The 26,918-nt window shown below is 45.6% G+C and overlaps 1 protein-coding gene across 5 annotated transcripts in view; it reads right to left on the bottom strand.

Annotated features, from left to right (window-relative positions):
- SMPD4 (sphingomyelin phosphodiesterase 4) overlaps positions 1 to 26,227 on the bottom strand; it is a 76,115-nt gene extending 49,888 nt beyond the window's left edge. The window contains exons 1-8 of one of the 5 annotated variants that reach the window (XM_033956565.1): positions 25,816 to 26,227; positions 19,843 to 19,923; positions 16,561 to 16,647; positions 15,827 to 15,969; positions 15,657 to 15,732; positions 13,831 to 13,939; positions 4,799 to 4,851; positions 3,309 to 3,460 (exon numbers count right to left, since the gene is read on the bottom strand). In XM_033956565.1, the coding sequence (XP_033812456.1) occupies positions 3,309 to 3,460; positions 4,799 to 4,851; positions 13,831 to 13,939; positions 15,657 to 15,732; positions 15,827 to 15,969; positions 16,561 to 16,647; positions 19,843 to 19,881 (659 nt within the window). In that variant the 5' untranslated portion in view covers positions 19,882 to 19,923; positions 25,816 to 26,227. Of the gene's footprint in view, positions 1 to 3,308; positions 3,461 to 4,798; positions 4,852 to 13,830; positions 13,940 to 15,656; positions 15,736 to 15,826; positions 15,970 to 16,560; positions 16,648 to 19,842; positions 19,924 to 25,815 lie in introns of all 5 variants that reach the window. The other 4 variants (XM_033956564.1, XM_033956563.1, XM_033956567.1 and 1 more) reach the window with 4 other exon arrangements.
- Between the last annotated feature and the right edge of the window lie 691 nt (positions 26,228 to 26,918).

Raw genomic sequence — 26,918 nt, 5'->3', positions numbered from 1 at the left:
TGAGGAACTCTTTGGGAGGTTGTTCAAAGTCTAAGGCGTCCAGAAAGGCCTGGGACTTTTTGGAGTCGGACTCTAAAGGAATAGAAAGAGCCGCCGACATTTCCCTGAGGAATTTTGTGAAAGAGGATTGCTCAGGCTTAAAAGCGACATCGGTCACTGAGGGCTCCTCGTCTGTGGACGATGCGTCCTCCTCGGTACCGGGAGGGGATTCTTCCCATAAGTCCGGGTCCCTGATGTCAGTGTGCGCACGCCGAGATGTTGGGATGGAAGGCTCGGTGTGGCGGGTCTAAGAAAGAGACTTGCCAGAGCGCAATGAGACGGTACCGGGAGAGGAAGACCGGTGCTGATCCCGGTCCCGGGAAGAGCGGTGTCGTTCTCGGTCCCGGGGAGACTGGTGCCGTTCCTGGTCCCGAGGAGGATCGGCGTCAGAGCGGGTCTGTACCTCAGGACGAGAACGGAGTGGTTCAGCCGAGAGGATTGGCATGGAAGTGTTGAGTGGCACCGAGGGGGTGGACACTGGTGGGGTGGTGCGATGCTCGGGCCGGTCTGGTACCGAAAGAAGTGGTGCCAGTAGGGTCGGCAGCAGGTGCTGGAGTTGTTGTTGCAGCTGTTCCTGCAATTTGTCTTGGAGTATGGCCGCGATGCGGTCATCCAGGGGTGGCACCGGTACCGCTTTTTTCTTTTTCGGTTCCATAGGTGCTGCTCCACACCCTGGCGATGAGGAGGCCGATGACGAGGCACTCACCGAGATCGGGGCGGAGCGTTTGCGGGGTCGGCGTGAGGCCGGGAGGACTGGCGTCGCCACTGTGGCAGGTGGGCACTCAAGGGAGGTGGAAGGCTTCTTAGCCGGCTTACCTGGTGTCAGCGACCCCGAGGAAGGATCGGGCGTCGTCGAAGTGGTCGGTGCCGTCTTTTGCTGTACCGTCGACGTCGCGGCAGTTTCCATAGCAGATCCGGTACCGAAAAGGATGTTCTGCTGGATCTGCCAATTTTTTAAGGTGCGTTTCTTAAGAGTGGCACAGCGGGTGCAGGTGTCAGCCCGATGCTCTGGACCCAAACACTGTAGGCACCAATTGTGTGGGTCAGTGAGAGAGATCGGGCGTGCACACCGCTGGCACTTCTTAAAGCCCGGTTGAGGGGGCATGAAGGGAAACACGGCCTCCGCAAAATCAAAGCCGGAGACTTGTATGATGGCAACAGGCCCCGCCGGGGCCGGCCTGAAAATAAAGAAAAAACAAAGTTATTTTTTTTTTTTTTACTATTTAGAACGGAAAAAGAAACCCGAAGGGAAAAAGAGAAAAAAACAAGAAAATAACGTGAGCGGGAAGGCAAAAAGGAAGTTTTCAACGGCCGTTGAAACCACATGCGTCTTCTTCGCTCCGCGGAAACGAAGAAACTGGGGACCACGCACTCCTCCGTCGGGCGGGAAGGCACTCGCGCATGCGCGGTGCGGCCAACTAGAACTTTCTAGTGAAAAATGTCCGTACCGGGGCTCCGTCGGTGACGTCACCCATGCGTTAAGAATATGCTGCCTGCTTGTCCTGGGATAAACTCTTCAACCTGCAGCAGACAAGCTGTACCAGCTTCTGCCTTCTATATGTGAATCAGGGTTGGCAACCCACTTGGCATTAAGAACTCTGCAATCTGAACAGCTATGTCTCAACTCACTATACCCCAATATTATACTGTATTTCATAGTCTTTCCTAAATACCTGTTTTAGAGGCTGACTGAATGTTGGTTTTGGTGCTGAAACCAGCCAAAAATCCTTTTTCTGCCTAGCTTCGGTTTCAGCTGAAAATGACCATGTGGTTTTGGTGGAGCTGAAAATGTGTTCCTTGTCCCATTTGTCTTCTCCCCTCCTCCCTCAAATATGAGTTGTCCCTCCCCCCACCAAAGGCCCCCTCTAGCTTTAAGGTCCCCTGTGCTTATCTTACAATCCCTAGTGGTTTAGGAGTTTAGCCGGGGCAGGAGCAAAGGCAAGTTATTCCTGCTCATTCTGGATCTGCTCTCAAAATATCTGCAATGACTGTGGCATTGTGCCTGCCCTGACTACACTACTAGACCATCAGGGAATGGGGAGGAGGGCTACTCTTTCTATTCTTTTTTTTTTTTTTTACTGTGATTGCAATAAATGCAGTTTGATCTTACACAATAGTTTATATGATAGAGTGCTCCAAATAAATGCTTTGAATAAAAAATTGTAGCAGAAATTTAAGCCTGTAAATTCACTTCTCTGTGGAGTTATGTCAGCTGAGTAACACAAAGTTAGCCACAGTGAAAACAATGTGATATTTGGATTGCAGCTAAAGAAAACTGAAATTATGTGTATGGAGGTTAATTTTGCTTGGAAGCAAACTATGGTCTTCCATTTATTTAAATCATATTCTAATTTGTTTGCTGCTGCAGTTGCAGTGTACATTAGGGTTTACTTTATTAAGTGTATTATTTTCAATAGGTAATGGGGTCTTATTCATTTATCAATTTCTTTGATTTCATGTTTTACACTATGGAATGACTTCAGTTTATATAGTCATATGTTGAGTTTTATTCCACAAATCTGTAGCACAGAGATATTACTTCCCACATGCTTGACATACTACAGTTTGAATAATGGGAGTTTTTCTAGAACAGCTGAGTATTGAGGATTGTTGCTATGTTTTATAACTGCATAATTTACTTGTCTTATTTTGCTTATTTATTGTATACCAGTTTGTACACCAGTTCTGTGGCTATCAATAAAAACTGTTTGACCATAAATTAAACTCTAACTTGGATACTGTAAGTTTAGCAGAGGGACAAAGACTGCAAGATCTGACAATCCTTAGTGGTCCTCACTAGTTTATATTCACACAACCAAATCTGAATTTTAAGTTTGTTTTCAGCTGAAATCAGGTGATGAGTTTTAGCTACGGTTTGGGTTTTGGCTGAAATGGAAAAAAAGCAGTTTTGGTTGGCCTCTAATCTGTTTCCGCAATGAATTGACACTTGTTTACTGTTAATAATTTTTTGTAAACCGTGCTGAACTTACGGCTATGCGGTACAGGTACAAGTACAATGTAATGTAATATAACGTAACTTGTAAAGTTTTGGCTTCATTCTCACCCTACAGATGGCCATGCTGGATAAAGCACTTTAGGAGAGCATGCATGAAAAAGCATGGATCACACATATTATGGGTTTTGTTTTATGCAGACAGGAAGTGCCAGAGAGCTAGCATTAGTAAAGATATTTTATTAAACACACAATAAAACTTCAAGATGCTATATAACTTACTACCCCTGCATATAGTGACGAGTATGAGCATTACCTAGGAGCAGATGATGGAACTGCTCCCCCAAGATTAGAGGAAGGAGGTGGGGGAACATTCCCTTCTATGGGCAAGAAACACTTCAGGTATCTGTCTACCAGGATGAAGTAGGCACTGTCCGAGGTGCTGAAGTGATGACCCAATGGATAGTTCTGAAATATACCAGCACAGCAAAGAACAAATAAAGAACGATTTTCAACATTCAGATCTTAGGAACTGAAACAGAGAGTGCTACCAGCCCTTTTCTATAATGTCTGACCCCCACTTTTTAATACGGATTTATTTTTGAATCCCCTCTACAAGAGGCACTCCCACTAAGATGTAAAAGAAACACAGCTGTACAAACCATACACAGGGATGTATGGAGAATTACAGCAGTGCAAGCAATTATTCACTAAGAATAAAAGAAAGTACTTTCTTATGAAATATGTGTTGTTAACAGAATGAACCAAAACAAGAAAAAACTGCAGACGAGCGTGCAATGATGCAGGCAAAGTTTATTATAACAATAGGTAAAACGCGGTTAAAAACATCACATAAAAACAAATGGGCCCGACATGGTCCGTGTTTCGAAAAACACCTTTATCAGGGGTCCTAATAAGTCAAATAAAACATAAAATTGTATGTACGAATACATCAGCATATATAAAACCAATGAAACCAGAAAGAGTAACAACAAAAAGTAAACCTAATAAAGAGAATAGGTTTACTTTTTGTTGTTACTCTTTCTGGTTTCATTGCTTTTATCTATTGGTGGTATTTCTTCATACACATCATTCTGCACCCATTTTCTTTTTAGCAGTTTTTCTCTTTAGTAGTTTTTCTGGTTTGTTCCCGCACCATCATTTGCTTCTTCTCTCCCGGTGTTGTCACACATACTTGCATATTACATTGTTTATTACTTTTTCTTCTTTGCTCCGGATGCTCTTCTCTATTATTATCATCACTTTTACCTATTACATTTGATTTTTCACCTGTAAGTTTGTGTCCTTCATGGCTTTAAGGTTTACACTTTATAATTCTAATTTTGATTTGTGTATTTCTTTATATTTATATATGCTGATGTATTCATACATACAATTTTATCTTGTATGTTTTATTTGACTTATTAGGACCCCTGATGAAGGTGTTTTTCGAAAAATGGACCATGTCTGGTCCATTTGTTTTTATGTGATGTTTTTTAACCACGTTTTACCTATTCTTATAATAAACTTTGCCTGCATCATTGCATGCTCGTCTGCAGTTTTTTCTTGTTTTGGTTCATCTTCATTTTCCTGACTGCAGACCTTGTTGGTTCTTCCTTTTTGTTTTCTGCTCTGCATTGTTAACAGGATGGACAGTCTAAACAGAAGGCAAAATAAAAAGCTGCATAGCATGCTATGCCAAATGATGCACAGACTCTTGAGATACAGTAGGAACCAGTTTCCACAATACACACTGGAAATTATACAGAGCCCTCTGACTTCAGAGAAAGTCAGTCATATACCCACCTGGGGTGTGATGAGACTCAGAGCAAAATAAAAGATATAATATTCAAATGGATCTAGAGAGGAAGTGTCAAGGACATTTCGAAAACTTAATAAAGGTAAAAAGAAGTCACAAACAATCCTAAGACAAAAAGCATTATTTGGAATATTCTCTTGGATTATTAAGATGGACTTGGGAAAATCCACTTTCTATTTCTAGTATAAAAGCAGCATAAAATCTGTTTTACTCTTTTGGGATTTTGCCAGGTACTTGTGACCTGGATTGGTCACTGTTAGAAATAGGATACTGGGCTTGATGGGCCTTTAGTTTGTTTCAGCAAGGGAATGTTTATGTAAAAAACAAAACAAAAAAAAAACCCCAAACAATTTTACATAAATAAATACATTAAGAAAATTAATTACACTAAGACGTTTTAAATATGACTTTTTTTTTTTCCTTTGGTGACTGTGTACACAATTCAGAATTGTTATAGATTTAACAAGAGGCATATCAATTATAAAATTTACATTTGACTATTTATATTATAGAAACTTCACATGAAAACATTTTTATATTACTGAAACCTTCAGTTTTATGTATGTTGGTTGGCACATCATAGAAGCAAAAGAAATAGGAGGTCTGTGCTTAAGGTTTTCACTGTGCAGTTGGATCTTTAAATTAATAATAATAATAAAGCTTTATTTCAGTTCTAGACGGTATACAATAGTGGAAAGTACAAAGTAGATAATGGACCTTTTCAGTTCAAGACAGTGTACAGAAGTTTATAGTTACAAAGAGAGACGGTTGTCAATATAAGTTGGGGGATAGGGGAGGAGGGAGAAGAGAAAGTAGAGGGGGAGGGGAGTGAAGCAGGAAGAGAGGAGCCGAGGGCTTTTGGAAAAGGATCAGACAAACTTGTCGAATAAGTGGGTTGTCAGTGCTCCTCTGAGAGCTTGGTAAGTGGGGGAGTTCAAGAGGATGTTGCTAAGGATGTTGTTCCAGATGTCAGCTTGGAAGGAGAGTGTTCTGTCAAGGAATCTTTTGTAGTGGCATCTCTTGGAGTTGGGAAAGCACAGTTACTTACCATAACAGTTGTTATCCAGGGACAGCAGGCAGATATTCTCAACATGTGGGTGACGTCACCAAAGGAGCCCCGCAGCGGACAGCCTCGCAAGCAGACTTGCTTGAAGATCTTTTAAGAGCTTACAAGTGCTGCACTGCGCATGCGCGAGTGATTTCCCGCCCGAGTTAGGGTGCGCGTTTCCTGTGAGGTACCTCAGTTCAGATAACTAGCTAAGAAGCCAACCAGGGAAGGTGGGTGGGTTGTGAGAAATCTGCCTGCTGTCCCTGGATAACAACTGTTATGGTAAGTAACTGTGCTTTATCCCAGGACAAGCAGGCAGCATATTCTCAACATGTGGGTGACCTCCAAGCTAAGCATAATGGGATGGAGGGAGAGTTGGCAAATTAAGAAAACAAATTTTGTAAAACGGACTGGCCAAAATGGCCATCCCTTCTGGAGAAAGTATCCAGACAATAATGAGAGGTGAAAGTATGAACCAAGGACCAAGTGGCAGCCTTGCAGATTTCTTCAATAAATTTCCTCAATAGGAGTTGATCTGGGAAAGCTACAGATGCCGCCATTGCTCTACTTTGTGGCCCGTGACCAGCCTGAGCATAGCAGAAGGAGATGCAAGCAGCCATCCAGTTGGATATGGTTCACTTTGAGACAGGATGCCCCAACTTATTTGGATCAAAGGAGTGCATCCTAGATCCTTTCCCATCCTACCTCTACGAAAACATCCCAGCGCAGGCCATCTCTTCCCTTACAAACCTTATAAACAAAGCTTTACTATCGGGCCTGTTCTCCTCAGAAATGGGCCACATTGCCTTGTCCCCTCTTCTGAAAAAAGCCGATCTTGACCCTTCCTTACCATCGAACTACCGCCCCATAGCCAACATCCCTCTTTTAACAAAACTTCTGGAGACCATAGTCGCTACCCAGTTCTCCTCTTACCTAGAGAGATTCTCCATCCTCCAACACTACCAATTCGGATTTAGGCCCAACTTCAGCACCGAGTCCCTCCTAGTTTCCCTAATCTCAAAGGTGCAACAACTACACGCCCGAAACAAATTTGCTGTTCTCCTACAGTTCGATCTCTCCGCAGCTTTCGACGTCGTGCACCACGACATACTAATCTACCAACTTTCCGAGATAGGAATAGACTCCTTTGTCCTAAAGTGGTTCTCAAACTTCCTTCGCGCACGCTCCTACACTGTCAACGCAAACGGCTCCAAATCCACCTCGTGGACACCATCCTGCGGGGTCCCACAGGGCTCTCCCCTATCCCCTTCAACATGTATATGACCTCCCTGAAGCTTCTCAAACTATCCCCCCTTGAAACAATTTACACATATGCAGACGATATCCTTATCCTCCTCGAAACAGACCAGAACCTTACAAACCTCCAAGAGAACATCACCTCATGCATAATGAGACTTCATGCCTGGTCCCTCTCTGTTCAGATGAAATTAAATGAATCAAAGACAAAACTACTCTGGCTCGGCCCAAAGTTAGCACACCTGCCCACCCTCTTCACTCTACCCACAGGTCCCGCTCTTCGCCTTGAATTCTCAAGCAAGGTCCTCGGCATCATTATCGATTCCTCCCTCTCCCTAAACGATCACCTGAACTCCTTGGCAGAATCATGTTTTTTCAGCCTCCACATGCTTAGGAAAGTTAGATCCTATTTCCACCAAAAACACTTTACCGTCCTGGTACAATCCATCATCTTATCCAAACTCGATTACTGTAATGCCATTTACCTGTGCCTAACAAAAAAAAGTCTTCACAGACTCCAGCTCATCCAGAATACTGCGGCCAAATTGATTTTTGCTAAACGCAAATTTGATCATGTCTCCCCCTTACTTACCAAGCTTCACTGGCTCCCTGTACTTTCCAGAATTCACTTCAAATGCTCCTGTCTAGCTTTCAAGATAATTCATGGCATCCTTCCGCCACTAATCCCTCTATCCTTCCTCGCCCAAACGCCTGCTACCACCAGATCCGCCCACAGACATAAACTATCCTTCCCCTCTCTACGTGGCATCCCCCACGCAGGCAAACTGGGAAGATCCCTCCTCTCCAAAATCACGGGCCTTTGGAACGATCTCACTATCCCGCTGCGAAACCTGGGCTCCCTCCAGCTGTTCCGGAAACAACTGAAAACCTGGCTTTTCTCTAATATATAACATCTCCTTCCTACTTCCCCCTTTTCATATGCCCTTGTAAACTCTCTCTCCCCTCTTCTTGTATTTTTAAGCTTTGTAAACCGTGTCGAGCTCCGCTTGCGTGGAGATGATGCGGTATATAAACTTAAGGCTTAGTTTAGTTTAGTTTAGGAGATGAAGTTGTGGGGCTGTTCTGTGAGGTTGAGTGCGTTGCAAGTAGAAAGCCAAGGCATGTTTACAGTCCAAAGTATGAAGCCAGAGTGAGAATGAGGCTTTAGAAAATATACTGGAAGAACAATAGATTGATTAATATGAAATTCGGAGACAACTTTAGGCAAGAATTTGGGATGAGTGCGGAGGACCATCCTTGTCATGGTGGAACACTGTGAAAGAAGGATCTGCAACCAAGGCTTGTAACTCACTGACTCTTCGAGCAGACGTGAGGGCAATGAGAAAGACGACTTTTCAAGTGAGATACTTGAGATGACCCTTATCAATTTGTTCAAATGGAGGCTTCATCAATTGAGCCAGGATGACATTGAGATCTCAGACCACTGGAGGTGGTTTGAGTGGTGGGTTAACATTGAAAAGTCCTTTCATGAAGTGGGAAACCACAGGATGTGTAGACAGAGGTTTTCCCTCAAGAGGCTGATGGAAAGCAGTAATCGCACTAAGATGGACTCGGATAGATGTAGACTTGAGACCCGAGTGTGATAACTGAAGTAAATAATCCAAAACTGAAGACAAGGAGGTAGATATTGGCTCCATGTTGCGAGCAGTACACCAAGCAGAAAATCTAGTCCATTTCTGATTGTAACACTGCCTAGTGGATGGCTTTCTGGAAGCCTCTAAAATGACCTGTACAGACAGAGAAAACTGTAGAGAAGCAGTTAGGTTGAAAGGTATCAAGCTGTTAAGTGTAGAGACTGCAGGTTGGGATGCAGTAAGGACCCTTGACTCTGAGTAAGCAGAGAGGGAAAAACTGGTAGAAGCAGAGGCTCCCTGGTGCCGAGTTGAAGTAGAAGGGAGTACCACGGTTGTCTGGGCCACCGAGGAGCTATCAGAATCATGGTGGCATGTTCAGTCTTGAGTTTGACAAGAGTCTTGAGAATCAGAGGAAATGGAGGGAAGGCATAGAGAAACTGATCTGTCCATTCCAGGAAGAAAGCATCTGCCTCGAGGCAGTGAGGCGAGTATATCCGGGAGCAGAACTGAGGCAGCTTGTTATTAAGGGGAGATGCAAAGAGGTCTATCTTAGGAGTCCTCCATTGAGCAAACATCCAACATAGAGGCGAGGAATTGAGTGTCCATTCGTGAGGTTGCAGAAGACGACTCAATTTGTCCGCCAGACAGTTGTGCTGACCTTGAATGTATACAGCTCTGAGAAAGATGTTGTGATGAACTGCCCAATCCCACAGCTTCAGAGCTTCTTGACAAAGGGAGTGAGATCCCTTGCCTCCCTGTTTGTTGACATAGTACATGGCGACTTGGTTGTCCGTCCGGACAAGGACTACTTTGTCGTGAAGATGATGTTGAAAAGCTTTGAGAGCACTGAAAATTGCTCCGAGTTCCAACAGATTGATGTGACAGACGGTCTGCAGGGGACCAATGACCTTGAGTACAGAGAACGGCGAGATGGGCTCCCTATGCGTAGGTTGACGAGTCTGTTGTGAGAACCTTCTGATGAGGAAGAAAGTGGAAAAGCAAACCTCTGGAAAGATTGGAAGAGAGCACCCACCAGTGGAGAGATTGTCTCAACAAAGGAGTTACTGTAATGTGATGAGAGAGTGGGTCGGTAGCTTGCTGCCACTGAGATGCCAGGGTCCACTGAGGTATGCGAAGGTGAAGTCTGACAAAAGGAGTCATGTGAATTGTAGAGGCCATGTGACCGAGTAGAGTCATCATTTGTCTCACTGAAATTGATGCGAGAGGAGACATTTGATGGCAAAGGCAAATGAGAGCATCTTGGCGTGGTTGAGGGAGGAACGCTCTGAGCCGGACAGTGTCCAGAATGGCCCCAATGAACTGAAGAGTTTGAGAGGGGTGCAACTGGGATTTTGGAAAATTGAGTTCAAACCCCAGACACTGGAGGAACATAATAGGCTGTCGGGTCGCTGCAATAACCCCTTGTTGAGAGGGGGCTTTGATAAGCCAGTCGTCCAGGTATGGAAAAACTTGAAGACCCTGGGTACGGAGGGCTTCAGCCACCACCACTAGGCATTTCGTGAAAACTCTGGGGGATGAGGCGAGTCCGAAAGGAAGAACTCTGTATTGTAGATGAAGATTCCCCACTTGAAATCTTAAGTATCTGCGAGAGGCTGGATGGACTGGGATATGAGTGTAAGCCTCTTTGAGATCCAGAGAGCATAACCAATCGCCGTGATCCATCAGGTGATACAAAGTTGGTAAAGAAAGCATCCGAAACTTCTTTTTGACTAGAAATTTGTTGAGGGCTCTAAGGTCCAGAATGGGTCGCAAATCCCCCGTCTTCTTTAGGACTAGAAAATAACGGGAATAAAACCCCATGTCCCGTAGTTTCAAGGGAACTTCCTCGACCGCTCGAAGGCGAAGAAGAGCCTGAGCTTCCTGAAGGAGAAGGGGAAGTTGTGACGAACTGGAAGGAAACTCTCTTGGAGGGAGATCTGGAGGTACTTGAAGAAAGTGAAGTGAGTATTCCTCGCGAAGGATGTTGAGAACCCATAGATCTGAGGTGATCAGCTCCCGCTGGTGATAAAAATGGTGAAGTCAACCTCCAATGGGCAGCAGAGAAGTCTGATGGAGGGAGGTTGGTATGCTCAGACTGAGAATGTCAAAAAGACTGAGCTGGTTTAGCCGCAGCAGGAGTCTGAGGTTTCTGCTGTCTTTGCTGCTGTGGTGGACGTCTAGGCGGGGGCCTGGACAAAGCTGGCGTCGTTTTTTTGAGGATAACAACATGGTGGAGGCTTGTAAGGCTGAGCAGAAGGAGTCTTAGGCTTCTGCCGAATCAAGGAGGCAAAAGAGTGCTCATGTTCAGAGAGACGCTTTGTAGCAGCCTCAATAGAATCATCAAAAAGTTCAGTCCCTTGGCAAGGCAAGTTCGCTAGACGATCCTGTAAATTAGGGTCCATGTCTACAATGCGGAGCCAAGCGAGGCGACGCATAGCCACCGCAAAGGCAGAAACTCTGGATGAGAGCTCAAAGGCATCATACGTGGCTTGTAGCATGAAGAGTCAAAGTTGTGACAGAGTACGAATAATCTGTTTGAACTCAGGAAGACACTGCTCCTCAAGAGCCAGGAAAAACTTAGGCATTATTTTGAGGAAGTGATTAAAATAAGCAGTGAAAATGCTTATTTGAGAATTCTATTGACCATCATGGAATTCTCATATAGCCTGCGGCCAAACTTGTCCATGGTACAGCCCTCCCTACCTGGAGGGACCGCGGCGTAGATCTTAGATGGTTGAGCTTTCTTTAATGAAGAATCCACAACTAAGGACTGGTGAGATAACTGGGATTTCTCAAACCCCTTACAAGGGACGGTGCAATACCTGGATTCCAGTTTAGAGTAAGGAGAAGGCCGTAATAGAGTAAGGAGTTTCTATATTCCTAAGGAAAGTTTGTTTTAAGACAGGAGTCATGGGAAGCCTCAAGATCTCCTTGGGTGGATGAGGCAACTCCATGTCGGCCAAGTACTCAGGAGTGTACTTAAGAGTCAGAGTGGAGATCCAGCTGAAGAGCTTTCCACATGTCAAAGACAAATCTCGCAAATGAGGCAGACTTGGAGGTAGACGGTTCCTCAGGAGGAGAGCGAGACCTAGGAGCCGCAGAATAGGATGGAGAAGCCTCTCTGAAATATTGAGAAGGAGGCTCAGAATCCAGTACCATGGTCACCGAGGAAGCTCCACTACCTTTGATAGGAGGAGTCAGAGAGTGTTTGCATTTGAGAAGCCCCTGGGGTCTGAGGAAAAGAGTGGGTCGAGGCAGGAGGAGAAAGCTCCCTCGGAGGCGGTCTCGATGGAGGAGTCTTCGACCTGGATGGGCTTCGAGGCAAAGCAGCAGGTATGGAAGCTTTGCGAGACCGAGACTTATGTTTTGTTTTTGAAGGAGCCTCGACGGCCCTCGATAAACGACGCATATAAGATTCAATACTGGGAGGAGGAGAGCCCTTTTGCTTGAGAGAAGACTCCTGACTCCACTTGGAAGCAAGATGCCTCGAATGCCTCGAGTGATGCCTCGATCAAGGTTCAGGAGATTCTGCCCCAGGAGGAGGCGAAGAGTCACTGGATGATAAGCGACGAGACTTTCGAGGCTTGCCTTGAGGTGCTTCGACAGGAGACTCAAGCTGACTCATAGGAAGCAAGGTTGAGGCTGGGATAAGTTGAACCATGACTAAGGAAATCTGAGTGGTCAAAATGGCTTTCAACATGTCCTCGAACATAGGCACAGGATCAGGTCTCGAAGGTGCAGCAGTGCGCTCCAAAGAGGGCGACCTCGAGGAGAGTATTTCCTATGTTTGGAGGCATGCTTAGCTGGAGGTCTTGTAGAGGCTGGCAGAACAGTAGGCACGGCCTGGGATGCCTGAGACTCTGGAGGCTTCTTAGGAAGGGTACCTGAAGGAGAAACAGGAGACTTACCTGCAGATGAAGACTTAGAAGGGACTGCAGTCAAGGCCTTCGAGGCCGAAGTTGTAGAGGCTGAGGTCGAGGCCTTGGTCGAGGCAACCATGGGGGTCGAGGTCGAGGTGTTGGAAGTCGAGGCGGTCCCTGAAGCCGAGGTCGAGACCCTCTCAGCAGACTGCTCCATAGTGCCAAATAGTTGAAGAATTTTAGCAAGGCGTCTGTGAAGGGCTCGAACAAGTGTTGGGACAGTGTTTGGGACCCAGGCAAACAATACACCAATGATGAGGGCCAGTGATTGAAATAACCCGGCCGCACTGGCTACACTTTTTTAACCCGGGACATAGAAAAAAGAGAGTCCCGCGAAGGAACGAGATTTGGCGGCCTGGCCTAGGCCCAAGGGCCGCCGACTGAAAAGACACAAAATAAAAACTTTTTTTTTTTTATAAGGAGAAAAGATAGAAAGTGCGCGGGCACAGCGACTGAAAGAAAATATCAAAACCGTGGTGCGAGAAGGCTACGAAGAGCTGCAGAGCTGAAGTGAAGAAGACTTCTTGGCTCCGCAGAAAACGTTGAACTGAGGTACCTCACAGGAGATGCACGCCCTAATTCGGGCGGGAAGGCACTCACGCATGCGCAGTGCAGCACTCATAAGCTCTTAAAAGATCTTCAAGCAAGTCTGCTTGTGAGGCTGTCCGCTGCAGGGCTCCGTTGGTGACGTCACCCACATGTTGAGAATATGCTGCCTGCTTGTCCTGGGATGAGAATATCAACATTTTGCGGGAGGGGAGTGGTTTGTCCGTTAGGACGAAGTGGTTCAGGCGGTAGGTGGGCGAGGTGCCGAATAGCATCTTGTAGCAAAGGCAACCGAATTTAAAGATGATTCTGGCCTCAATCGGCAACCAATGTAGTTTTCTGTATTACAGGGATATGTGATTGGTTTTTTCAGGCACCATCATTCTTAGTCTTTTTATGTTTTTTTATGAGATCCCAGGTATACAATATCGCAATAGTCCAGTGAACTTAATCAAACAGCTGTCCATCTTTTCTGATAAAAATTCCTAAAAAGAAGATACAAAGTACATAGATTGTATAGCAAGCTCATGTAGCATTTTCTGAACTCCTATGTGCAGTTTTCTACACAGATAAGCACATCATGGTGTTTGTTCGTTTTTTTTAATGCATCCATTTTCTGGGCTCTTTGCTGCCCTTCTTTAAAAAAAGGATACTAAGTGCCAGGTTCAGACCAAGTCCCCCAGATGGAGGAAACTGGATCTTATTGTGGTACAGTGGGCACTCTGGAAGTACCCGCTCCTGTATAGAAACCTTCACAGGACCCTAGAAAGATCAAAAACCTGTTAGATATTTAAGATTAATTAGTGCCAAATATATTGCCTACACTGGAAAAACAACCAGAGTCTATTCATTCCCAAGGCAGATTTTACAGGCAGTCCCCGGGTTAAGTTGAATTTGTATGTAACTCAGATACTGTACATTAAAGAAACAGTCCTCAAAACAAAGTACTGTAGTTTAAATAGAAAAGGTAGGAGGCTTACACTTACTTTTGTTCTTCATCCATCCCTCTGTTCCCTCTCCACCACATCTAACATTGCTCCCTCATCTCTCCCTTCCCCATGCATCTGTACCTTATGCTTCTCTTACCACCATGTCCAATATTTCTTTCTTCCTCTCTATGTCCAACAATTCACCTGCTTTCTTCATTTCCCCATGTGCACCATCTCTCCTTTCCTCTCAGACACCCATGCCCAACAATTTTCCCTTTCTATTCTCTCCCCACCTCAGCATCTCTTTCCCTCATTTCCTCTATTCTTCCATCCTGACCCAAGTTCATGTTCCCTTCCTCACTCCATTATGTGCTCCATGTTCATGCTCCCTCCCTCTTTTCTTCCATCCTTTGTCCAAAGTTTGTGCCCCCTCCTTTCCTTCTGTGTCCCAATATGACCCTCTTCCTCCCTTCCTGTCCCAACATGACCCTCCTCCTCCTCCCTTACGTGTCCCAATGTACTCCTCCTCGTCCCCCTCCATTCCGCGTTCCAAATTTGTGCCTCCTGTGCTTACTTTGTCTTGCCGGCTTCCTCCTCCAAGCCACACTTCTGGTGCCTAAGCCGCAAGCGGCAGCTCCAGCACATGGTCCCCTGGTCTTGCAAAGCTCGTGCATGCAGCCCGCAGACATCAGAGGGAAAGCTTCCGGGTCAGCGGGCCACATGCACAAGCTTTGCAAGACCAGGGGACCACATGCTGGAGCCGCCACTTGAGGCTTTGACAACAGAAGTGCGGCTGGGAGGAGGGAGCCGGCAAGAGGAGGTAAACGTGGGAGGCACGAATTTGGGACACGGAACGGAGGGGGATGACAAGGGGCACGTTGGAACACAGAAGGGAAGAGGTGAGTTGTATTTGGACAGGAAGGGAGGAAGAAGGGGCGTGTTGGCACAAGAAGGGAGAGGCAGTACCCTGGTTCATAAGTATGAGTTTGACGTAAGTTGAGCATTCTTAAATGGGGACTGCCTGTATAACAAAAAAAAACATTTCTTCTCTCACCAAAAAGAATACACTTCCCCATCCTGATTCGCAGTTTTAGGACTCACAATTTCGATTATTCATGATTTTCTAAAACCGGAATCACCCCCACCTCCCCGGACCTTATCTGGTGGTCCAGCGGTCTTTTGGGGCAGGAGCGATCTTCCTATGCTCCTGCCCCGTGCAGATCACTCATACAAAACAGCTGCTTTGAGTTCCCGTTGTAGTCTTGAGAGACTATGGGAACTTACAGCAGCTATTTTGTACGAGTGATCTGCACAGGGCAGGAGCGTAGGAAGAGTGCTCCTGCCCCAAAAGACCGCTAGACCATCAGGTAAGATCTGGGATGCCAGAGGGAAGCGGGGGTAGGTCAGAACCGGCCCAAAAGTTATTTGCAAATTTTCAATAGTCGCAGGCTGGTGAATATTGAGGGAGGAGTGTATTACCATGACAAGAATATTACCAAGTTTTCCATACTCTTCCCAACAAGAGACTTCAAACTTTGTAGCTTACTTACTGGAAGATATAAAACAGGGAAATCGTATCTATACTCTTCAGTTTGCAATTTATACACCAGCTTCATCATAGAGCCGCTGCTAAGAAATCATTGAAAGAAAAGCAGTCAGTTCCCAAGTTTCAGTAAAAGATGAGACATTTGGCTTCCAAAATCCATCTTGGCATGCTTACCTGGGATCCAGAAAGTCTAGAACAGTGTGGTACTCAGCAGGGTTTACTCTCCCTTGCAAACAGCGCAGGTTCCATCCTACAATGCTACCATCTAAGCTGCCAAATATTGTCTCTACCAGCCATGGAAACACAGCATGGAGTTCCTAAATGATGCAAGGAGAAAGGATGTCAAGAACAGAAAGCCATGTTTGAGAGTAAATCAAGATTCCTCACCAATCTCTGTGACATGCAGCTCCTACACACACAGACAAGTGGAAGAAAAAGAAATTCAAAGAAAATATGAGACTAGTATCAAGTCAGAGGAAGGGATGGCACATCATACCAGAAGCCCATTAAGCAAATAATGAAGAATCTGCTTTATGAGGAAAACTGGGAAAGTTAAAAGATAAGTGAAAACAAGCCCAAGAACTAGGATATGAACAGGAGGAAAGGATACGATGAAAGAGTGAGTGCTCTAGTACAGGTTTAATAAATCTCTGTGTGTCAAGAGTGCTGTCATTAGAAACTGTTTCATACCATTGCTAGAAATGGATCATGGGAGGGCAGTTGAATTTTGAGGAAATTAATGCCACACAGTACTGCATGAATAGAGCTGTGTGCGGAACACTGGGTAAAAATATAACTTGATATTGCAAATTTTCTAATAAAAAAATTTGCAGTTTAGAAATTCTCATAGAATCACAAATAGAGAGAACCCTAAATGTACTTATTCAAATCAACCTAGTGTTTTGTACCTTGGCGGGACAATCTTGAATAATCTGAACCAACTCCTGGCATCTCTGAACAAAGGGTTTGTTCACACAATCTGCCTTTAGATTAGCCTACAACAAAACAGAAAATGAGCGTGCCTGCGCCATCCACAGAGCTAAAAATGCCTTTGCCTGAGCAATAACAAATTTTTCAAAGCCAAGAAAATGCAGCGGTGCATTCTGTACAGGTTTCATCTTCTGCACTTTGACCTCAGTCAGCACCATACTACCACTTTTAAATAAAGCCTCCATATATATATATATATATATATATATATATATATATATATATACATACACATATACACAGTGGAACCTTGGTTTACAAGCATAATTCGTTCCAGAAGCATGCTCGTAAACCAAAGTACTCGTATATCAAAGCAAGTTTCTCCATAGGAAGTAAGGGAAACTCGCTTGATACGTTCCGACTCACCTCCACTCCCCGAGGGCAGCAGCGCTGCTCCACCTTAACCCCCCACCCCCGAGGCCACCGGCGCTGCTCCAAATCTCCCCCCCCCACTATCTGGTATCCCCCCGCTCACGTCGCCCCCCCTCCCCACCGCGATTTGGCATCCCCCACGCACCCACCCAATTACATTGGTTTACCCCCATATGGCACCGGCACCAACGCACAGGACATGCTGGTGCCCGAAGATCTGCCGTCTTCCTTTTGCTGGGCCTTGAGCATCTGCGCATGCTCAAGGCCTTCTAGTCTCATTCTCTCCGAGATTCTAGGAGATCTCCGAGAATCTCGGAGTGAGACTAGAAGGCCTTGAGCATGCACAGATGCTCAAGGCCCAGCAAAAGGAAGACAGCAGATCTTCGGGCACCGGCATGTCTGTGCGTTGGTGCTGGTGCCATATGGGGGTAAGCCAATGTGTTTGGGTGGGTGGGTGAATGGGGGATGCAAAATCGCAGCCGGGTGGGGGGGGCGACATGAGCTGGGGAGGATGATGGATCGCGGGGGGGCGCGCTTAAATCCAGTCAAGCTCAGTTTCCAAGGTGCCGATTTTGCAAATGTTTTGCTCGTCTTGCAAAACACTCCCAAACTGGTGCGCTCGTAAACCGAGGTTTGACTGTATATCCATATCATACACACACTGATTTCCCAGTATTCAAGCAATCAGCACTCTCACCCAATCCAATACCCCCCCCAAAAAACAATCATTCCACTACTACTTATCACTTATATAGCTTTGAAAGGTTTACACAGTGCTGTACATTTTGACATTTATAGACGGTCCCTGCTTGGAAGAGCTTGCAATCTAACTTTGACAGACAGACATGACATATAGGGTTGGGGATGCAGAAACCAAGGTGAGAGGAATTAGAAGTCAAAAGCACTCTCAAAGAGGTGGGCTCTTAACTGGGCCTTGACCACTGCCTGAGACAGAGTATGCTATAGGGATTCGGGCAACTTGTTCTAAGCATATGGCGCAGCAAGGCAGAAGGGACGGAGTCTGGAGTTAGCAGTTGAAGAGAAGGGCACAGATAGGAGGGACTTACAAGCTGAGCAGAGCTCAAGGGGGGAAGGGTATCATAGGGGGAGATAAGTGAAGAGATAGTGAAGGGCATACCTCCAGGCCCTGAAGTGGCAGTGGTCCTGACCTGCCAAACTCCCACCTTCCTCCCTCAGAAAACCGAAGCAGCAGCAACGGCGGTCCTGACCTGTGGTCCTCCCCCCCTAAAGCCCTGAAGCAGCAGTGGTCCTGACCTGCCAACCCAACTCTCTCACTTACCTGAAGCAGCAGCAATCCTGACCCACCAACTCCCTTCCCTCCCTCACTTACCCGAAGCAGCAATGGTAGCCAGTTAGCAGAGGCAACACTGTAAACAAGTTGTTCGCGCCAGCCCCGGCAGGGCCTTTCCTCTGCCATGTCACTTCTGATATGTCAGAGGAAAGGCCCTGCCAGGGCTGGCTGCAAGCAGCCTGTTTACAGCACTGCCTCTGCTGACGAGCTGTTGCTTTGGATAAGTGAGGGAGGAAGGAGGGGTTTGGCGGGTCAGGAGGACTACTTTGGGTAAGTGAGGGGATCCAGGAGGCCAAACCTGGGGAGGGGAGAGGTAGACCAGAAGTGTGTGTGGGGAGAGGGTCCAGCAAAGTGAAGGGCAGGGGAGGGGAGATAGATGGATCCTGGACCCATAAATGTATGGGGGGGGGAAGAAAGAAAATGACCCAGACCAGAAAGTAGGGTGGGGAGGAACAAATGCTAGACCTACAAGGGTGGATGCTAGAGAGAGGAAGAGAGTGAGGTGGATAGGAAGACAAATCTATTTTTAGAGTAACTCTCAAGCAACCAGAAACTACAGTTATCCGGCATCTACCAATCCCCTTGGATGCCTGATAACTGAGAGTTTATGGCACACATTAGTCTTACTTTTCTGAAGTAGGCTGGGAAAACTGAAAAAAGCTTGTAGTTATTCTGCATGCTGTTTTATATTCTTTAATTTGTAGTTTTTCAATTTGTATTTCTTATCTTTTCATTACTTTTTATTCTTTAATCCTCCCTCCCCCTTTTACAAAGCCATGTGGCAAAAGCCCTGAAGCCCTTTAAATCCCTATGAGTTTCAGGGCAGCTACTGCAGTGACAGCCGCTAGCACAGCTTTGTAAAAGAGGGGGGTAATTTTTTTTTTAGGGTTGCATGTCAATTAAACTTTGCAATTGCAATTTAACATTTGATTAAAAAGTATGTTATTTTATCCCACTGCAGCTCCTTCTGACTCTGGGCAATCTAAGGTTATGTAACTTGTCCAGAGCCACAAGGAGCTGCAGTGGATGGGGGAATAATATTTTAAATTGCGATAAAAATTTTAATTGAAATGCAGCCATATATGTCATAAGAACATAAGAAGTTGCCTCCGCTGAGGCAGACCAGAGGTCCATCTCGCCCAGCGGTCCGCTCCTGCGGCGGCCCATCAGGCCCATTGCCTGAGCAATGGTCCCAGACTATCCCTATAACCTACCGCTACTCTTATCTGTACCCCTCAATTCCTTTATCCTCTAGGAATCTATCCAAACCTTCTTTGAAGCCTTGTAACGTGCTCCGGCCTATCACAGCCTCCGGAAGCGCGTTCCATGTGTCCACCACCCCGCCTGTATATATTTTAACAATGAAAATTTTATATCATATGAGTTTATACATGTCTGTTTTATTCCATTTTAAACACTCTTGCAATGGATTTTTGAAAATTCTCAGCCTAGAGAAGAAAAAAAAAAAAAAAAGAAATTTGTACATTTTCTATATGAACACAAAGCTCTCATTTACCAACAAAAAGCTTGGCTGTTGTAAGGTGGGAAGAGCCATGAGAGAATTCTCCCCACTGGACTATTTTCTCAACAGAATTACCTGCAAGTAAAAAAATAATAATCTTCAGTTCCTACCCATGCTTATGATACACAGCTGAACTTTTTTTGGGCTATGGAGTAGTTTACACAGAGACCTGTCTTTGGTTACCGACTTCTACTTGCACAGGCTAAGTTTTTGCTTGCGGTTTTATTTTATACCTTATCAACCTGGGACCCCTGATGAAAGCGTGTTAACCGAAACACAGACCGTGTCGGGTCCTTTGGTTTGTTTTAAGGTAGTAATATTAACTGCATTCATAGTTTTGTCATAATAAATTTAGCCTGCATCCTTGTAAGTTTGTCTGCAGTTTTTCTTTGTTTTACCTTGTGTTTTTGCTCACTGCAGACTTTGTTGTTTTTTCCTTTGTCATTTGGTTTACACAGCTGAACTTTGAAATGAAAACTGTACAACATATTTGCATGTTAAGGCAATGAGGTCAATTTTCTTTGAGGAAAAGAATGGAAGTCACTCTTCAGAATCAATACAACACTCAAATAAAAAAAATTTTTGGTCATAGCCATACTAATACAAGAGTTAAAATCCGCTTTCTTCTCACAACCAATTGGGAATCTCAATACAGAAATATGAGGGTAAGTACGACCAGTTGAATTCACCCCACTTACTACCAGGAGAAGAAAACATCATCAAAAAATATTTACCTTTATAAAAAGAGTTATCTGAAAATTACCCATCATTAACCTAGCTTTTACAAAGTTGCAGTAGAGGTTCCTATTGCAGGCAGGCGAGGTAAATGCTCCAACCACTGTACCTGAGAGAGAGTCCTCCAACTACATTGCTCCTGGAAAAGGGGGGGGGGGTGTTTCAACCTTTCTCTTGAACCTACCAGACTCGGTACACTCTCAAACTCTCATTACTTACTCTCTAACATCTCAACCTTTCTCTTTACAGAAATAAATCTCCCATACTCAGAAATGGCAGGGAAGACACGGAGCGCCAAAACTACTATCAAGATCAACAATCCAACACCCGGAGGGGCTCATGGGATGGCCAAGGTCTGTACACAGAAGGAAGAAGGTGACACGGATCAGAGGGTAGATATCTCAGTGCAGACCGAATACATCCCCCCCCTCCCAAGGTACACTTCAGTCTCTACACAGACAGAGGAGCTGGGACGAGGAATCTTAGACGAGGACACCTTGCAGGAGCTGCGGAGCCTCAGGGAGGAGGTGAAGCGCCTGAGAAGCATCAGAGATGACGAGGTCTTCATCGACGATGCCATCCTGGAGCTGTCACACATCACAGAGAGAACCCACGACAGGTCCATTCTCGACACGCCTAAACCAGCAGCCCTAAATACAATGACTGGAGTACAGGAGATGGTTGGAGATGCCGGCCCCTGGCAACTGGTAACCTCCTCTACAGGCAAGCGAAGAAAACCCACCTCATTCTCATGTTCTTCTTCTTTTTCTCTCCAACAGGATAGTTCTACATCAACACCACAACTCACTCTCAGGAACAGATTTCAGATCTTACAAGAAGCAACCACCGAGGAAATAGCAGAGGGGGTTCAGGAGGAGGCCCAGATCTCAGCTTCGAATCCAGAGCTCACAGTCCGGCCCCCCCGGAGGGAACGTAGAGTGGTGGTCATTGGGGACTCCATGCTGAGGGGCACCGAGGGACCAATCTGCAGGCCTAATCCACAGTCAAGAGAGGTCTGCTGTCTCCCTGGAGCAAAGATCCAGGATGTTACCGCCAGCATTGACAGACTTCTTAAACCTAATGATCATTTTCCCATGTTTCTCATCCATGTAGGCACAAACGACACTGCTAGGAGTAACGCGGAGAGTATTCCCAGAGACTTTGGAGCAATGGGAAAGAAATTGAGGCAGATGGGAGCGCAGGTGGTATTTTCATCAATTCTTCCAGTGAGGAACAAGGGCAGAGCTAGAGAAGAGCGCATACAATGGACTAATGAATGGCTACGCGAATGGTGTGCAGAAATGAACTTTGGATTCCTAGACCACGGCGAGACGCTCCAGGGACTACAAGGACCAGACGGACTCCACCTGACCAGAAGAGGTAAGAGCATATTCGGACATCGACTGGCCCGCCTACTCCACAGGGCTTTAAACTAGGTAAGTTGGGGGAGGGTACATACTTATATCCCAGAGCAGTAAGAAACAACCCTGAGGAGGCAAGTCGCACGTATGACCCTAAGGTAGGTGCCAATGATATCCACGGTAATTCAGGGAGAGTTATGAATAATATTTTAGAAGCCACACTAACTCATAAGGGAATTTCCCCACAGATATGGAGGGCTATGTATGTTAATGCACACAGCTTGGGCAATAAAATCTTAGAATTGGAGACTGAAATAACAAATGCCGATCTTGATGTGATAGCCATATCCGAAACCTGGTTCACGGGCTCACATAGGTGGGATATGGTCATACCAGGCTATAACCTACTTCGTTGCGACAGGGAAGGTAAATTGGGAGGGGGTGTAGCGCTGTACACTAAGGAAAGCATCAAAACTACCAGAATTACAGATGTAAGATACACCGGGGAATCCCTTTGGGTTAACCTTGCCAGAGGGAATGAAAAATGCCTATACCTTGGTGTGATATACAGACCACCCAGACAACAGGAAAACAAAGATATGGAATTAATTGAGGACATAGAGAACATCACACTACGCGGTGACACAGTAATGCTAGGAGACTTCAACATGCCAGACGCAGATTGGAACACACTCTCAGCGACTACAGGTAGCAGTAAAAGAATATTAACCTCCATAAAAGGCGCACGTCTCAAACAAATGGTACTGGAACCCACCAGGGACAAGGCGATTCTAGACCTGGTACTCACCAACGGAGATAGCGTCTCGGACGTCTCAGTAGGCGATACACTGGCCTCCAGCGACCATAATATGGTATGGCTCAACCTTAAGAAAGGCTTCTCTAAGTCAAGCACAGCAACAAGGGTTCTCAACTTTAAAGGCACAGACTTCAACCGCATGAGAGATTTTGTCCATCAGGAGCTATATAAACAAACAAAATCTGAAAATTTAGAGGATATGTGGTTGTCTCTGAAGTCCATCCTACATGAAGCAACAAACCGATACATAAGAACAGTAAGTAAATGCAGGAGAACCAAAAGACCCCAATGGTTCACTAAAGAAATTTCAGACCTAGTTAAAAAGAAAAAAGAGGCATTCATCACCTACAAACATTTAGGAAACCAGGGGGCGAAAGAAGACTATCTAGATGGAGCTAAAACCGTTAAAAAGAAAGTCAGAGAGGCCAAACTCCGAATGGAGGAAAAACTAGCACGGAATATCAAGAAAGGGGATAAATCTTTCTTTAGCTATATTAGTGACAGGAAAAGAAACAAAGATGGTATAGAACGGCTGAAGCAATCAGATGGTAATTTTGCAGAATCAGATTCTGCCAAGGCAGAACTACTGAACGAATACTTCTGTTCAGTCTTCACCTGCGAATCACCGGGAGCTGGTCCGCAGCTTCAGACGGGAGATACCCAGAAAGACCCGTTTCAAGACTTCGAGTTTACACCCAGTAACGTCTACAACGAACTATCAAAACTCAAAGTAAACAAAGCCATGGGACCGGACAACCTGCACCCCAGGGTGCTCAGGGAGCTATGTGGAGTCCTGGCCGAACCATTATCTGAGCTTTTCAATCTCTCCCTACGCACAGGAAGAGTCCCCTTGGACTGGAAAACCGCCAACGTAATCCCACTCCACAAAAAGGGCTGCAGGACAGATACGGCAAACTACAGACCGGTGAGTCTCACATCTATAGTGTGTAAACTCATGGAAACACTGATCAAACGGAACCTTGACATAATCCTGGACGAAGAAAACTTACGAGACCCCCACCAACACGGGTTCACCCAGGGTAGATCCTGCCAATCTAATCTGATTAGCTTTTTCGACTGGGTTACTAGACAACTGGATGCAGGAGAGTCACTGGACGTGGTATATTTGGACTTCAGTAAAGCATTTGATAGCGTCCCACACAGAAGGCTATTGAACAAATTGAAAGCGATAGGATTAGGAAGCACTCTAACTGCATGGGTTGGAGATTGGCTAAGCGGTAGCCTTCAGAGGGTGGTGGTGAACGGTACCCCATCCAAGGCGTCAAGAGTGGCCAGTGGGGTGCCGCAGGGCTCGGTTCTGGGCCCAATACTATTCAATTTATTCATAAGAGATATGACACAAGGACTTAAAGGAAGGGTAGCACTATTCGCTGACGACGCCAAACTTTGCAACATAATAGGCAAAAGCTTATTACCTGATAATATGACACACGATCTACGACTGCTGGAAAGATGGTCAACTACTTGGCAGCTAAGCTTCAATGCTAAAAAATGCAAGGTGATGCACCTGGGAAAGAAAAATCCGCACAAAAATTATGTACTGAATGGTGAAACCTTAGTTGAGACCAAGACAGAACGCGATCTAGGGGTGATTATTAGTGAGGACATGAAGGCTGCCAATCAAGTGGAGAAGGCTTTCTCCAGGGCAAGACAGATGATAGGTTGTATCCGTAGAGGATTTGTCAGCAGGAGACCTGAAGTCATGATGCCGTTGTACAGATCCATGGTGAGGCCTCACTTGGAGTACTGTGTTCAGTTCTGGAGACCACACTACCGTAAAGACATACTGAGGATCGAGTCAGTTCAGCGAATGGCGACCAGGATGGTCCTGGGGCTCAAGGATCTCACGTACGAAGAAAGACTAAAAAAATTGCGGCTGTACTCACTTGAAGAAAGAAGAGAACGGGGAGACATGATTGAAACGTACAAATACATCACGGGACGTATCGAGTCAGAAGATAATATCTTCTGTCTCATGGGACCCTCAACAACCAGAGGGCATCCGCTGAAAATCAGAGGAGGGAAATTTCATGGCGACTCCAGGAAGTACTTTTTCACCGAGAGAGTGGTGGAGCGTTGGAATGGACTCCCACTGCAGGTGATTGAGGCCAGCAGCGTGACTGATTTTAAGAAGAAATGGGATACTCATGTGGGATCTCTAAGGGAATGAACTCTGGGGGGAGGCAAATTGCAATGGGCAGACTTGGTGGGCTATAGCCCTTTTCTGCCGTCATTTTCTATGTTTCTAATCACTAGGGACAGGTAGTCCTGTAGAACTTGCCTGTTCCTGTAGAACTTGCCTATTCCTCTCTATTGACAATATGATAGTGAAGCAGCACCCCTTACTGGCAGGATGGTAGGTGGAGGTTTCCTACTCAGCTTAGAGGGAACAGTGGCTCTGATGCTCATAAGAGCATTTACCTCACTGGCTTTGTAAAAGGAGCCCTAAATTAATATGCACAACACATACCCCCCCCCCCCCTTTAAGTGCATTCTCTGGGAGTGTGTAGAACAGGGAGGAAAATAATTTGAGTTCTCCAATCCACACTGCTATTTTATCTGTAGAAAAGGGAGATACAAATTCTGCAGATGCTTTATTTTTAGAGCAATAACAATATTTCATTTTGAAAATGTATGTAAAATACTTGGATAAAGCGTACCCACAGACGTTACAGCATTGTGGACAGTTTGAACATAGTCTTGTAAGTAAAGAGCACTAGAGAGGGCAGGGTCTTAATTGACAGTAACTAAGAACCTACACGTAAGCTCCAATAAAGGGAAGTTATCAGGACTCTGCTGCCTTGGACCTGCAACTCACCAGCCCAGCCCCCACCACAGGACCACCGCCAAGTTTCTCACCCCACCCCATCCCATCCCATCTCTCCGTCCACCCGTGCTCAAGTCTCTTCTCCACAGTCCCTTTCCAGTTCACCTTTGCTCGCTATCTTACCCCAGTCATCCCCTGGCCCTAGCTTCCTCCCCAGATCATTCCCTACTAGCTCTTCGATTCCTCCGCTGTATCGCCCCACTCACATTCACTTCCCCATCCCCTTCGACCTCACTCTGCAAGTCGCTATCCGGACACCGTTTCAATCCGCCGCGCCACCCCCATCATCCTGCGACACAGAACGCGCGTCGGACTCCGGCGCCTTAGAGTGACGTCAGAGGCGGACAGGCAGCAAATTGTGGGAACTTGGAAGAGGGGCTCCCCCTATCGGTTAGTCGTCTCCCACGCCGGATGAGCGGCTTCTAACAAAGTAAGAAACGTGCGTGATAAGATCAAGAAAAATCCACCTTTTGATGTTTGTTTAAAAAGAACACCTGGTCGAGGGTAAAGGAAAATAATAGGTGAAAGCAATACTATGTAAGTAGGGACGTCTTAGTTTCGTTTAATGCTTTCAATAAGCTGTCGTCCTTCATAAATAATTAGGTTGCAGTGTGCAAAGAAATACTGTAGAATGACACGGGGACGAATTTGTCCCCGTCCTATGAGTTTTGTTGCTGTGTCCTTGCCCCCTTCCTGTAAGCTCTGCCTTAACTACACAAGCCTCGAGCACTAATGATTTTAAAGTGTTTGAGGCTTGTGCAAATGAGGACAGGGTTTGCAGGAATGGGGCAGGGACAGGAAAAGAACTCGCGGGGACGGGGAAAATTTTGTCCCATGTCATTCTCTACTTTAGACTACTTCCTCGCCGCCCCCACCCCCCTTCAAAAAATAAATAAAGGACCCATAAATACTACTCTTTCTCGGCTATCTCAAGTAACTAATTAAAAAAAAAAAGTGACACCTTAAATATAGGGAGGTGGATAGAATACTACAATGTACAAGTAGAAAGCAGAGATTTTAGAATGGGAAAAGACCAGAATATTTTACCATTTAAAATCATTACTTATAAAAGCAACCAGGATATATACACACATGTATGTTTATACCTGCTCTAGAGCAAACAGAAATTCAAAGGTGTCTTCTTCCTTGTGACTGTACAGCGCTGCGTATGTCTGGTAGTGCTCTAGAAATAGTAATTAATATTAGTAGTACGTCTGCCGGGCTACTCGTGTTTAGGAGATAATTCTATCAAGAACTGTCGATCAGTCCCAGGGCAAATACTAGGGACAGGTCCAAAAGCATGCGTATA

This window comes from Geotrypetes seraphini, chromosome 8 (assembly GCF_902459505.1).
Source record: "Geotrypetes seraphini chromosome 8, aGeoSer1.1, whole genome shotgun sequence".
Classification (NCBI taxonomy): domain Eukaryota; kingdom Metazoa; phylum Chordata; class Amphibia; order Gymnophiona; family Dermophiidae; genus Geotrypetes; species Geotrypetes seraphini.
Note: the sequence above shows the minus strand (reverse complement) of the source record. Positions and strands in the feature narration are given on the sequence as shown.